Raw genomic sequence first — 14,626 nt, forward strand, 5'->3', positions numbered from 1 at the left:
AGAAGGTACACAATATATACTAGTTCTCTGCTCCCTTCCTGTGTTGGGGCTGCTCCCCTCTAAGGCTTCCTATCTGTTTTTAGAGTCGAAATTGTCAAGAAGAGCTAGCCTGGGCCTGAGACTACCATTTCTAGTCCTTCCAGACTCTGTCTGCTCCAAAACAACAACTCCTTGGCAAAGACTGTACAAAAAGTAGGAGCAGTCCCATCTTGAGGTCCAGTGAGTGGGCTGCTCAGCTTTTAGGGGATGAGTTGATTGGCTCTTTTCTATGATGTCCTGCTATTCAATCATGCTATTCAATTTATGGGACTATTTTCAGGTTAGATATAGATGTGACTATATACATAAACTTTCTTTTGTCTGTACTGCAGTTAATGCTTAGATACACTTTTATTTTTGGTGATAATGTATACCAGTTAAATATACTGGCCATCTTCATCCATCAGGGGCCTGTCAGGATACAGTTGTCACCCTGAAATGGGGTGGGGGGTGGGGGAGACCAGAGAAAGTTTAATAATGAAGGGATGATTTACAAATTTGGTGGGGAGGATTATATGTCAGTGGGTGGGCTGACTTAATTTTCTCCTCTACCAAAATTATAAAATATTTTCATGTTAACAAATGCAAAAAATCTTTGTTTTCTTGTTTTTCCTGGTCATATCCATTAATTTAGACTTTGCATTCTGTGTAATTATATGTACCAGAAAGATTGGATAGGTTTGAAAAAGGTGCAGAAAAAGGGAGGGGCTGGTTGAAGCATTCTATATATTGCAATATTGATACAACATGTTAAATAGAAAAATAATTGGAAAAAGCACCAGTCCTGATGATTATTACCTGTGAAATCAAATTATCGTGTCTCCTGATGCTACCTCCTGTACATTTGTTTATTTAGGCTAATTAGATGAAATAACACTTTATCTCTACTTCAGCCTATTGCATCTGATCATGACAGTTCATGTAGAAAATCTTATCTGAGTGGCTGCTGATTTATGAATCTGGTAGAGGGCTCATAATATTTGGATTTGTCTAAACAATAGGAGATGTTTACATTTCTGGAAGTACACAGTTAAGGAACAAGATCATTTGGGTGTTAAAACACTAATCTACATCAAATGTGGTTCAGAATTACATTCTGATTTTTGTTTTAAATGCTCAGTATTTCATAAGATCACTGTTAACAATTAGAATTTCTGGGGACTAAAAATACATGTTATTAAAAGTAATTTCTTGATTTCAAAAAAATCCATAAAATAGAATGAATGATATTCCAATAAAGATTGAGCACGTGTGTAAGAGAAATGGAAGGCCCCATCCTTGTTAAAGACATCAACAATTAATGTATGGTTTTCTCTGGAACCATGTGGCAGAGTCAAGAGCATATTGTCTTCTTAGAAGCAACTAAAAATGTGTAGGAATTGAAAGAACCTGTGGCTAGACCTGTTCAATCGGCTTAGTGAGAAGGATGTTGGTCAGGATTTAGAACTTGCTAAGCTGTGTTCAAGGTAAGTATAAGAGAGCTCCTCTTGGACTGATGGCACTGTTGTCCAAGCAGATGAACTCAAAGTTATAGGGATGCTCTTTGTGATGACCAAAAAATGATTTTAATGTTTTTTTCTTACAAACATTTTGATTTTTCAGTTTCGCCACAAGAGTGACAATCAAGTGAATAACCGACAGTCTGAAGTCCTCCTCGACAGCAAGTAAGAAATAAGTTCTTTTGGTTATTCTTAAGATTTCTAGAACCAAAAAGCAGGTCTTGACATCTGGTGTCGTTTTCTTTTAATTACATACATATTTCTTTTCCTCTTTAAGCTATTAAAAATTCCACTGTGTCTTCATGTCCCTTTTTTATATTCAGCAAATGCTTTTGCTACCCACTCAACTTCTACTTCAAATTCCTTTGGAGTTTCTTTTGTGGAACACAGACATATAATGGTCACTTTTCATGTCTAGATCTAATACTATTTAGTTAGAATTGGCACACATTTGATATCTCGATGTTTCATGGGCATTTGATTGAATTAATTAATTTGGTAATTTCTGGGGAATATTGTTAGGGAGACTCCTGACACGTTAGTGTGTCAACTGTAGTAAGATGAATAAATTCACTTGATAGCTGGGATTTAGTGTGAATTATCCACTACAACACCTACATTTTCATCATTTTTTAGTTCTTTCATCAATAAGGAAATATTATTTATGGGAACAGATCCTGAATCTAAAAATGCTTTAAAACACATGCACTCACACATAAACAACAGCAGAAACACCTCCAAAAAACTTAGCAAGATATACTTCAAAACTTCCTTCCACTATTTCTTATTCTCTTTCTCTGTCCTTTTCCCACTAATGATAACGTGTTGCAAGGTAAATTTCTAAAGATGTGCTTCAATCTGGTAATTAATCATATTGACCAATGATTTTTGAATAATTTAGATATAACATATATAAGTTTTAAAGGGAAAATCATAAATTGAATTAACCACATGTGAGGGAAAATTCCAAGAATTTATGAAAATAGCAAGAGGTAGTCTAGATGGTAAGTGGTAAGATTGAAGTAATTAACCTCTTTCCATCACTAAAATGTTGACATCACTAACAACCTAATGTGTGCATATAGTTTCTTTATTGGCTCGTGGAGTTGACTGTTAGTTTCAGAAAATGGTGTTGAATGCATGGTGAAGCATGGCTTGCCCAAGGGAGGAGGTTCCTGAGGGCAGTGGAGAGATGAAAGGGAACCATATCATACTTTCCCAAGCTTTGGTAACCTTTTCTTAAATCTCGCAAGCTCTTTCACAGATCCATTTCCTTCTCTTTTACCAGGTCATTTTCTTTTGGATGTTGTGCATATTTATAGGTAGGGATGGGGTCTACTTTTGCTACTAGAGTATTGTCTCTGCACTCGTCAAGCTTGGTATTCCTAGACACTCTCAAGGGAAAGATGCTGAAGCTGATGGCTGAAGTGGCAGCGGTCAGTACAGGAGTGTGATCCTGGGTGTCTCTCCCCCTTTCCGGGAAGGACATAGAGCCGCATATGATCCTTCTCCAGTTAAATTTGGGAAGTTTTCTGCCGTTATTCTTTGAACATTCCTTCTGTCTCTTTCCTTCTTCTCCTTTCACAATGTGTATATTGATATGTTTGGTAGTGTCCCACAGGTTCCTCAGACTCTGTTCATTTTTCTTCATTCCTTTTCTTTTTTCTGCTCATCAGACTGGATGACTTCAATTGTTTTATCTTCAAGTTCACAGATTCTTTCTTTCTGCCAGTTCCATTCTGCTGTTCAACCCCTCTAAGGAATTTTTAATTTCTGTTCCTGTGGTCTTTGGCTCTGTTTGGTTCCTTTTTACAATTTCCATTTCTCTTTTGATAGTCTCTTTGTGTTCATCTGTTGTTTTCCTGATTTCCTTTAGTTCTTTGTCCATGTTTTCTTTGAGCTCCTTGTGCATATTTAGGATGATTTTTTTAAAGGTCTTTGTCTGAAATGTCCTAGGTCTTATCCTCCTCATTGACGGTTCTAATGCTTTAATCTTCTCCTTTGCCTAAGCTATCACTTCTTGTTTCTCTGTATGTTTTATAATCTTTTGTTGAAACTTGGACATTTTGATATTTTAATGTAACACTGGAATTTAGAAGCTGAGGCATTTGTTTTTTAGGATTGTAAGATTATATCCAGCTGGTGTTATCACACAGCTTTCCTTGAATGCCAGGAGTGAATTTTTTGTAAATAAAAAAAAAAGCAAAAAAGAAAACATCTTTCCTAGTCTTTGCAGATTGACCTGGGCAAGTGCTCTCCTTTAGGGCTTATTCATACAATGAGTTTGGAGAATGGTTCCAGGCCAATGCCTAGGGGTCTCCCTGATCCTTTCTGCACCTACCTCTTGTCTTTGGAATGCAGGTATGGTTCTAGGAATCCCCTCCTATTTTGCATGGATAAGAATGTCCCTTATCTGCTAGGAAACAGTTTCCTCAAGGCCCTAGACAGTGTTCTCTATGTCTTATAGCCAGCAGCATGACTCTACCGCTCTCCCACAGCTCTCTGTAGGAGAGCTTGGTGAACCACATTCTATATGCAAGGCAAGTTCTGGGACAGCAAGCCCCTCAGGCCTTCCCCAGACAGAATGGACCAGACATACCTGCTTCCAGTATGCGTGTGTGGGTTACTCTGAGCTCTATAGAACTGGGCCTAGGAACCCACACAGAGCTGGTGAGGGGATAGAAGAGGGGCCAGCTGGGGTACCAGGAGCTCCTACTGCTTTTAAGTGGCCTTTTTCTTGATTCGGTGCTCTCCCTGTTACTGCAGTCCTTTAACTGTTTTCTGCAGCTTTTAGAAAGATGTTTCTGCCAGTTCTTGCTCATTGTTCAAAGCTTCTGTGAAGGGATGGAGCCCTGAGCATGTCAGCCTGCCATCTTAATCATGACAGGACCTTTATATACATAATTTTTAATTGCTATGTAGTATTCCATTGAATACATGTCTTATAGGACACTTCAGCATTTACCTATTGTTTCATGTTTAGTCTTTCTTCTCCTTTCACAATTTTAAAATATAATTTCTTGATCTTTCTAAATTTATAGTTACCTTTATCCATAGGACTGCTTTTCATGGCATATTTATGAAAGTCATCTAGAATGGTTACATGAACCTATTATTTTCTACATTGAGTAATCAGAACTTGAAGCGTTATTATCCAGCCCACCTCCAACAATCTTTACCAGAATACCCAGGATTTAAGTTTGAGCAGGACCAGGTTGGGTATATTGTGTAAACCCTGAAAAGTTTCAATTCCTTCAAACACAGGGATTTTCTGAATGGGAAACAGTTCCAAGTTAATCTTTTTGTAAACATAGCATGATATGAAAAAAGAACAAACCCAACACGTTCCACTTACAAAATGTATTAGTGCCACTGACACATTAACACCCAAACACCAATAATTTGAACAGTTTTAATATAATTTTTATATTATAATGACTAAGTATTAGCACTCATATGTGAGGTCTATCATTTGCTGCTGAATTCTTAGAAATAATTTACCCACAAGTGGGGGAATTTTTCATGTGTGGCATTGTTCTCTGCTGAATTTTATCCAGATGTCAGTCTGGATGAGAATGAAATATTTTTATTATATATGCTGCTGCTTGAGCGTCTGCAATAAAAAATACCAAAGCTCATGGAACTGGGTGTGTCTGAAGCTGACACCCACTTACTGTGTCTGTGTGTTTCTTGTAAGCAGGAGAATTCTGTGATTCTGTTGATCACATGGGAGAATTGATGCACTGTGTATGGAGATATCTCGTTTTCATCAGGGCCTGTGGGCTTGCAACTGAAGTAGAGAAATTCTGTGGTTTAACAAAAGAAAGAGGACCCACTCTCTAAGCCTTTTATCTCCAGCTCACCCAAACTGTTTATATGTTGTGATGGTATCACTGGGTCTTAGGGAGCTATTTGGGGCTTATATGAAAGTGAACTGCATATTTGAAAGGAAAATTTGAGGAGGAAAACTTGATTCTGTTTTTTTTTAAACGATGTTATAAGACACAGTTTAATGGGTTTAAATGAGTTCAAAAGCAAGCTATTTGAAGTCATTTCAATGTTTTTTGGACTAAGCAAAAGTGGTTTAAAATTATTTTAATTTTTAACTTACTCTGCTAACACACAATAAAAGTGTTTAAAAAATAGGTTTCACCCTTAATAATTGATTTCAGTTTCTAAATCTTGGACTGATCATTTCTTGGGCAGTTTCTGTTTGTCACCTCTGCAGATGGAAGTATCCATTTGCCAATGAGCTGGCTTCTGTATGTGAGCCGTGACACTATTGTAGTTCCTACAAATGGTATTCCATTGTAATCAATTTATAGTGCATAGAATTTTTTTTCTAAGTCTAGATTTTTTAAATGGTGATCTGTTACCCCAATGCAGTGTATTTTGAAATAATAGGAAATTATAACACTTTTGGAACTCTGTGCATGGGGTTTTCAGTGGCATCTCATAATTTCCTTTTAAGGTTTATGTACCCCAGCTGTCAACTGCTCCTTTTTTCTCCTCTTAAAGCTCCCCCCAAAAATCATCTCACTTAAAAGCATTAGAGAACAAGGTAGAGCTGGCTGACGATTTTGTGGGGAAGATAAACGTTTATTTCATGCACCTCAGACCAAACAAGTGAAATCCCATTTTAACATTTTTCTTTCCCAAAGATCTCTTTCTCTGTTGCTGGCTTTTTTTTTTTTTTTAATGTCTTCTTCCCCCACTCAGTGCTCAGAGTAGTTGACTACAGTCTGCTCTCAGTATCTGGGGCCCTTCATACTTATATACTCCTTATTACTCAGAGTAATTTCATTCTTCCTTTGCTTTGAACTCCAAACCATCACAGCTACTTACTAAGACTCTACTATGGCTCTTCTGTAACCAGGACCCAGTTATCTTGATGATAACGGAAGTTACACAAAGTTCTATGTAACATTTAAAACTCTCTCTCTCTCTTTAAAAATAAGTTTATGCATTTCTTCTCAGCTCTCATAGGGAGGATATCCAGAATTTCTTTAGGAAAAAAACAAACTAACAGACCCAAACCTATACAAAAAAGGCCTGGAGATATTACAACATTAATTTAAGAATGTGAAGTCTTCTTATGATCCTAAAATCTGAAAGCTAAAAACAGATCCTAATATTATAGTGAGCAAATTGGTTTCAAAGCCCACAGGTTGTCTATACCAAACCAAACAAATGTTTTAATGGTGTGGGTTGATTAACTATTCCCTAAATAATTTTTCCTCACATCGAATTTCTCCTAAAGGTGTATTTTGCTCTAAACTTCCTGTGATAATCTCAATGGGTTGATTCCTTACATGAATTTTAGATTGGTTTATTATCTGTCTAATTTGGGTAGGAAATTAGGAAAAACTTGGAAGAGCATAAAGGGAACAAAGAAGTCCCCCTGTAACCTCATCATCCAGATCAGCATAAACTACAATTAACGTGTGGATGCATTTTATTGCTCCCTTTTCCTCCATCTTCTCTTTCTCCCCTTCCTTTCCCTCTCTACTCCTCCACAATATTCTCTATAAGTATAATTGAGATTCTACTATGTCCTACGGTAGTGGGTTGGATGCCCACTCAGGAAAACTGTGAATGTGACCTCATTTGGAAAAAAGGGTCTTTGCAGACAAATTAAATTAAGGATCTTGAGAGGATATAATCCTGGATTAGGGTGGGCCCTAAATCCAATGACAAATGTTCTTATAAGAGCAGAAGAGGGAATAAGAGACACAGAGAAAAAGGCCATGTGAAGACTGAGGCAGGGATTGGAGTTATAAGGCCCCAAGCCAAGGAGCACCTGGAGTCACCAGAAGCTGAAAGAAGCAAGGAAGAATTTTCTCCTAGATCCTTGGGGGAAGTACATCCCTGGCAATGCTTGATTTTGGACTTCTGAACTCCAGAACTGTGAGAGAATAAATTTCTGTTTTTTTAAGTCACCCAATTTGTGGTAATTTGTTGCAGCAGCCCTGGGAAACCAATACTCACTTGTTTTTAGTTTTTACTTGAGAGTTACTATATTTGTTCATTTGTTCATTCTTTCTTTCAACACACATTTATTAAATGCCTACTGTGTTTCAGGAAGGGTACTATATGCTTGGGATACAAAGATAGATAAGACATTGCTTCTTCCCATATATTGGGCAACCACATGTATGTGGTACATGATAGATTTATCTCTAGAATTGCCATGATATTTTTGTATTTCATTGTTTTTTTCTCACAGGTGAGGCACATGCAAGAAGTCTCATTTCACTAAGAATGTGCTGCTTTCTAACATTCTTGTCAGTATACAGGCCCTGTAGGCAAACTAATGCCAAGTGGTAGAGAATCTTGGTAGGATTTGGGGGCTTCAGTCAGAAATGGTTCCTTGAAGCTGTAATTTAGGGGAACATTGGACCACCTTTAATATTGAGCCAAATTATTAAAAGCTAAGATCATTCTTTACTCCATGTCAGGAAATTTTCTAATGCTCTCTATTAATCTTTGATAAGGATTAGATGTAAAATAATAAAGAAAAAAGATAGGGGCAGAGAGTGTAGAATGCAAGAGTAATGAGCTCTAAATTAGATCTAAGGACTAAGAAACTGGGAAATTTTGGGGTTGCAAGAGTAAGTTGTCAGCAACATATGGAAAGAAACCTCTGGCAGTGGCAATGTGAATGTTACTACAGCAATAAGGAGAGACAAGAAAGTGTAATTGGGAGATTCTAAACATTGTAGAAGGAAGGAACTGGACTCTAATGAAGGAATAGATTTTGAAAATGTGAAGGAAGTTGGTAATATTTTTAATGGAGAATACTGTAAAATAAAGTATACATTCTGTAAGCGTTGATAAAGAAGAGAGCATTCTTTCAACCATAAAGACCTATTGAATTTTTAATTTGCCTAATTCAAGTGTTAAGCCCATTATGGGAGAGTTGCAAGGAGCTACAAGAAGAGAAGCTACACATTGAGAGATGGAGTTAAAAACATAGAGGGCTTCAAGGAGGAGAAGATGTGAATGTGGGTGGAGATTTAGGGGGTTGTGTTGGCAACGGGGGATGCGTTTCATTCAGATAATCTAGTTGGGTCTGTGTGGCCATCAGCATAGGCTAAGGCTCCATCAGGAATGTGAAGCAGAAGTTTTACAGAGGCACTGAGAGTCATGCAAGGGATTCATGCTTACCACTCATCCATCCATTCATTTGGCACACATTCATGTAACACTTCTCTAGACCAGCCACCATGCTGATGATGAAGGGCCATGATTCTTCCTTCAGGGATCCTGGAGTCTGAGAGAAGAGGTGGGCAAATAAAAAGACGATTATTTTACAGCATTAGGTGCCATAATAAAAGGAAGCACAAAGTGCTTGGGGTGCACACACACAGGAATAGGCTAGCACAAGATGTTTTGGGGAGACGGGTGAACAGGGATATCATTGCCCCAGAATAACCCATGAAATAATTGGCCCCCAGCAAAGATCAGTCAGTGTAGCCCCGTGAAGAGCAATTGGAAGGCTGGAGTCAGAAACAGGGGAAAGCAGGGGAGGATGGGGGAGGTCATAAAGGGTCAAGGTCCTAAAAGATGACCAGCTGCTCACAGGTATATTGCAGAGGGAGGCTAAGAACATGTTAGATGAAGCATATGGATAAATGAACTAGCGTAAACTCATCCTCTCCTACCCTTTCCCTTGTCTCCAACTCTGTGCTCCAGTAAAGGCAGTCCAACCATGTGTGACATTTTCATGCACAGACTGCTTGTTACAAGACACTGTGAGAATTGAGAAGCTCTGTCTTCCTTCTACCCCACATTGCAGGTGGGTGTGGAGGAAAGCCGGGCATCAGGAGGCTGTGTGCCTAAGGACAAAGTACCACACCTCAGTTTTCTCATCTACAGAATAAGGTGTTGAGATATCAGTCATTTTCAAGCTTTTCTTTTTCACATCAGCAGAACCCTTAACAGATGAAATCCTAGGTGGAAGCCCAAAATATAGAATGTATACAAGGAATACTGCTCAGGCTGATGCTGGGGTGGTATTGGGGGTGCAGAGTGGGAACCTGCAGCTCTCCTCCCACCCTCTGTCGTGGCCCCTGGAAGGCCTTCAAAAACATTATTGGACTGAATCATGTTTCTCCAAATGAAGTCTGAAGACCGCTTGTGTCAGAACCACATGGGGTCCAGGTGGGTGGGCCCTTTTCCAGACCTTCTGAATCAAAATCTTTGGGTGTGGGGCTCAGGACTCTTCGTTTTAAATAAGCATCTGATAGGATTTTTAGACACCTTAAAGTTTGAGTACCAGTGGGCCAGATACTTCAGGGTGCCTTTCAGTTCTTAAATTCTATGACTCTGTGATCCCCTGAACTTTGCCATGATGGTGAGTGCCAAAGAAGGAAGTCAGGGGCACTATGAGATAAAAAGATCTAACAGAAAATGGGAGGCTGGAATTATATGGGTGGACATGACCGTAATAATAATAAAGATGATGGTGGAAGAGGAGAGAAGGATCTAAGAGAGTAAATTGCAGAATGGATTAGGGAAAGATGAGAGGAATTTTAATCATAGAATCTTCCAATGATGAGGATATTGTTTGCCAGATGGAAGAAATTGTGCCCCAAGTGGTCAGGAGACAATTCAGAACATGAGGCTGCCAGTTAATGCCCTGATCAGATACTCCCAGAAGTCCCTATCAGAGCACTCAATATCCAGTGTCATAATGGTCTACATACTTCTCATTTATTTGTCCTGTTTATTGAGTACTTACTATGTGCCAGGCACTGTGCTGGGTGCTGGAAATGCAGGTGAACCCAAACAGATATGGTCCCTTGAATCACGGAGCCTAGTGTTTGATGGGGGAGTAAATATTAATAAAACAGTCATGCTAATGTAGTGTATAACTCCAAGCTGAGGCAAGTGCTGCCCATGAAAGGAATATGGTTCTAAAGAAAGTTGTTTTTTTTTCTTTTTGGCTGGGGGTATGGGAGTGGACAGAGAGGAGGCAGCTTAAGAATGAATCGTTTGAGGGATAGTAAGGTTGAGCTGAGAACTGAATGATGACCAGGCTTAACTAGGTGAAAGAGGAGCATGTGATGGGAAGGAGAATTTCACATAGTGGGAACAGCACGTGCAAAGGCCCTGTGGACAGCAAAAGGGATGGTGACTACGAGGGGCCAAGAGCAGGCTGGGGTGGCAGAAGCATATAAGGTAGAAAGAAAAGGAGTGCGAGATGGGGCTGGGAAAGTGGTCAGGGGTCAGATTTGTTAAAGCTTTGGGTCTTTCTCCTAAGAACTGAGGGGATCCATTGAATGATTTGTCTTTGGAAAAGCTCATACCTGCTGCATGGGGGAGAAGCCAATGGAGAGGGGTCAGGATAGATGTGGGGAGAGGTGGTTGCCTATTGCTGCACTTGTCTGTCTGTCTTTATATGACTGTGAGTTCCTTGAGGCTGAGACAATCTCTGTATTCCCATTACCTAACATAATAGCATCCAGGATGCAGTTGATGCCCAATAAATATAAGTTGGGTGAACAAATTGCACTTAAATGAGTTAAATGAATCATTTTGAAGCAAAAGCAGAATATCCTTTGTATTCCCCTTTATTTTCTTTCCTTCCTTCCCAGCAACTGATATGGGACAAGGGAAGAGTGTCCATACATTGCATTTTCTGTACACAATATTGTCTGCTATCAATGGGGTCACTGAATACTAAACCTCTCTTTATTCCCAGTGTTCTGTTACTGGGACATTGCTGTACCTTAATGTGCATGGGATTATGCCTGACTTTTTTAAAAAAAGGAGAGGGTTAGGTCCATCTGGTCTTCATTTCTGAATTAGCAGAGCTCAAGACAATTTTGAAGTAATGCTTACATTTCACTGGTTCATTTGCAGCCCCCACCTGCCCCCAGGTTTGCAGCATGTTGGAGAAACCAAAAATGTGTGAACTGGAGCAGGCCTAGACACTTGGCTGGAGATGCAGAAATGGGCTTTCCTGGGTCTGCCTCAGACATTTCCCTCACAGCAGGACTTTCTGAATTGCTAGGCTAACAAATCGTGTTAACCCAGCTTGCCTCACCCAGTTGCTTTGCCCCTTTCCAGGTATTTGTGTCAGACATTCTTTCCTCCTTCACACTGCTCAATTTAAGGCTTAATTTTCAAATAAGATGCTCACCTGGCTGGCTGCCTGAGAAATCACATATGGAGAGCTGAGAGACCCAGGAGGGGACTGTGCTCTTGCTTCTGGGAGTGGTCTGGAAACCATATGAAACCATAAACAGTTTTCAAAATGTAATAAAAATAAAACTTTCTTGCCAAAAGGGGAGAGCTGAAGTTTTTTTTTTCCTAGACTCAATTATTAAGTATCTGTTGGAAATTACCAACCTCTATCATACAGTCTGTTTACAATCTCCAGCACCGGGGCTGGGCTATCTCAACTTACCCCCTTGCGTATTCAGTTCTGCAAAACTTGCTTTATTAGAAATGGCTTTGGGGTCATGGTTATGTACCATGACTTAAGTTTCCAGGTACATGATTTTACAGGAAATTTGCCTACTTGCACCTAATACTTCCTCCTGAAACATGGGTGACGCAGATCGATTAATGTATTTCTTTAAATAATAGAGCCTAATTTTCCAGTAAGAGCCCCATCAGATAACTAATGTGTTAAAACCTAACTTCTCACTTTGAGAAATATTTCTCAGCATGTGTCCTGTTTTCTTTGTTGGGCTCTCTCTTTTCTACCTGATCCTTAATCATAGAAAGCAGTTCAAAAGACACTTTTTTTTCCCTTTGGTCTAAATTCTTCTGGGTGTTCAGGAACAGATAAACTATCAAGTTTTCTTATATTTAGACTATGAGTATGCTTCCATTCTGTTTTGGCAAATATCTTCCGTTTCTTCTTTTTTTTCTCTGCTTTCCAAATTTTGTCCTTGCTTTGTATTTCTTCTTTCACTCCTTCTAGGGTGAAATTGAAATAAACAGAATGATGGGAAAACAATATTCATTATAGGCTTTTGAAATAGAGAACATTTTAGAATATTAGATGTCTAAAAATGCAGAGATTAAAGTAAAGCTTATGCAAACACATATGCAAAGAGTTACAGCATAAATGCTTAAAATTGGCATGCAGACTTGTTGATGTTCAGTTTCAAATCTGTTGCTGATACCGTCAAGCTAACATAAGTTCTATCCAAATAATTGGCCACCATACCTGTTATAAAATCTCCTATTTAACGAAGTTAAAAATGCAATTCCCAGCAGTGGCTCTTGTGATGAGAAAAGAGAAGATTGTTAAGATTGTTTATACACATATTTAGATATAGATGCACACATTATAAATAAGCTGCAACCCTCTGGCAGCTAGGAAGCAGAGAGGGCTTGGAGGAGTGTGAGGTTAGCCTGCCATGTCTATGAAGCTGAAAAACTCCATTGGGAACTGGGTGGAGCCAGAATGTAGGATACTTTCCAGAAAGAAATGAAAAGGCAAATTTCTGGCAGAAAGCCATCATGTTTTTAACAGAGAAAACCGTCTCTCTAATAGAGAAAACTACTTGTGGCAAAAATACCATCCTCTAGATATATCTAGGGAGAAAAAAAATCTAGAGATTTGGGGATTTGGGTAATGTCAGAGGGAAATAAAGGGATTTCATTAGAAGGGCTTTATCATCCCTCTTGCCTCTAAAATCTGATGAGAAATGGAACCAAAGTTTGATACGATCAACCCTCTGCCAAAGGCTATTCACCATTCCAGGGTGGTCTATGGGACAGAGGGTATGTGTTAGTTCTTTCCCCATAAGCAGGTTTACCTGAGGCTGCAGGGTCCAGGCAGAGTGGGTTAGTTTGGGAGCTCGAGTTTCTGTCATATGATAGGACAGAGAAGGGTGTCCCAGTGCCTCCTTATACACCATTCTATCAGCTTACATCAGGAAAAACTGATAGAGCTTAACAGTGGAACCAGTCTCGTTGGGGCCATTTGAATTATTGTTCCAGCATTATGAGACCGGACATATCAAGACTGTTCTGAACCAAAAGCAATCTTTAGGGTTGTCTTAGTTTTCTAAAGCTGTTGAAATGCAGATACCATAGAATGGGTTGGCTTTTACTGTGGGGATTTATTAGTTTACAAATTTACAATTCTGAGGCCATGAAAATGTCCAAATCAAAGCATTGTCAAGATGGTACCTTCCAACTCTACAGTCGATTTGTTCAGACACCACAATTGCATGGAACTTTGAATAGGAAGTGAGATACGGTAGGTTAGTATAGGCTGGAGTGAAATAGTGACACATCCTAGAGTAATTTGGGCAGACAATAAAAAATATATTTACAGCCTCCCCCTCCCCAGCCCCAAGGATCTGGGGGAAGGTGTGGATGTGTTGGACATCCTCACCTGGACTGGTGTTGATGTTGTCACAAACATTGGGACTGGCGGTTTGATGTGCTGAGCCCTCGAGCATGGGATTTGCCCTTATGAGGCTCATTTACCACAAAGGAGAGTCTAGGGTTGTATGTAATGGTGCCTAAGGGTCTCCCCCTGAGTACCTCTTTGTTGCTCAGATGTGGCCCTCTCTCTCTCTAACTGAGCCATGTCGACAGGTGAACTCGCTGCCCTCCCTCCTACGTGGGACCCGACCCCCAGGGGTGTAAATCTCCCTGGCAACGCAGAGTATGACTCCCGGGGATGAATGTGGACCCAGCATCGTGGGACTGAGAGTATCTTCTTGACCAAAAGGGGGATGCAAAATGAGACGAAATAGTTTCAGTGGCTGAGAGATTCCAAATGGAGTCGAGAGGTCACTCTGGTGGACATTCTTATGCACTATATAGATAACACCTCTTAGGCTTTAATGTATTGGAATAGCTAGAAGTAAATACCTGAAGCTACCAAACTCCAACCCAGCAGTCTGGACTCCTGAAGACAATTATATAATAATGTAGATTACAAGGGGTGACAGTGTGATTGTGAAGACCTTGTGGATCACACCCCCTTTATCTAGTGTATGGATGAGTAGAAAAATTGGGGATAAAAACTAAAGGACAAATGGGGTGGGATGGGGGGATGATTTGGGTGTTCTTTTTTCACTTTTATTTTTTATTCTTGTTCTGGTTCTTTC

The 14,626-nt window shown here is 39.5% G+C and overlaps 1 protein-coding gene across 7 annotated transcripts in view; it reads left to right on the plus strand.

The window, feature by feature from the left end:
* Positions 1–14,626, plus strand: part of ATP8B4 (ATPase phospholipid transporting 8B4 (putative)) — a 273,488-nt gene that overhangs the window by 65,404 nt on the left and 193,458 nt on the right. For 5 of the 7 annotated variants that reach the window (XM_037834015.1, XM_037834017.1, XM_037834013.1 and 2 more), the window contains exon 6: positions 1,642–1,703. In XM_037834015.1, coding sequence (XP_037689943.1) covers positions 1,642–1,703 — 62 coding nt within the window. Of the gene's footprint in view, positions 1–1,641; positions 1,704–14,626 lie in introns of those variants that run through there. The other 2 variants (XM_037834020.1, XM_037834019.1) reach the window with 2 other exon arrangements.

This window comes from Choloepus didactylus, chromosome 4 (genome assembly GCF_015220235.1).
Source record: "Choloepus didactylus isolate mChoDid1 chromosome 4, mChoDid1.pri, whole genome shotgun sequence".
Lineage (NCBI taxonomy): Eukaryota > Metazoa > Chordata > Mammalia > Pilosa > Megalonychidae > Choloepus > Choloepus didactylus.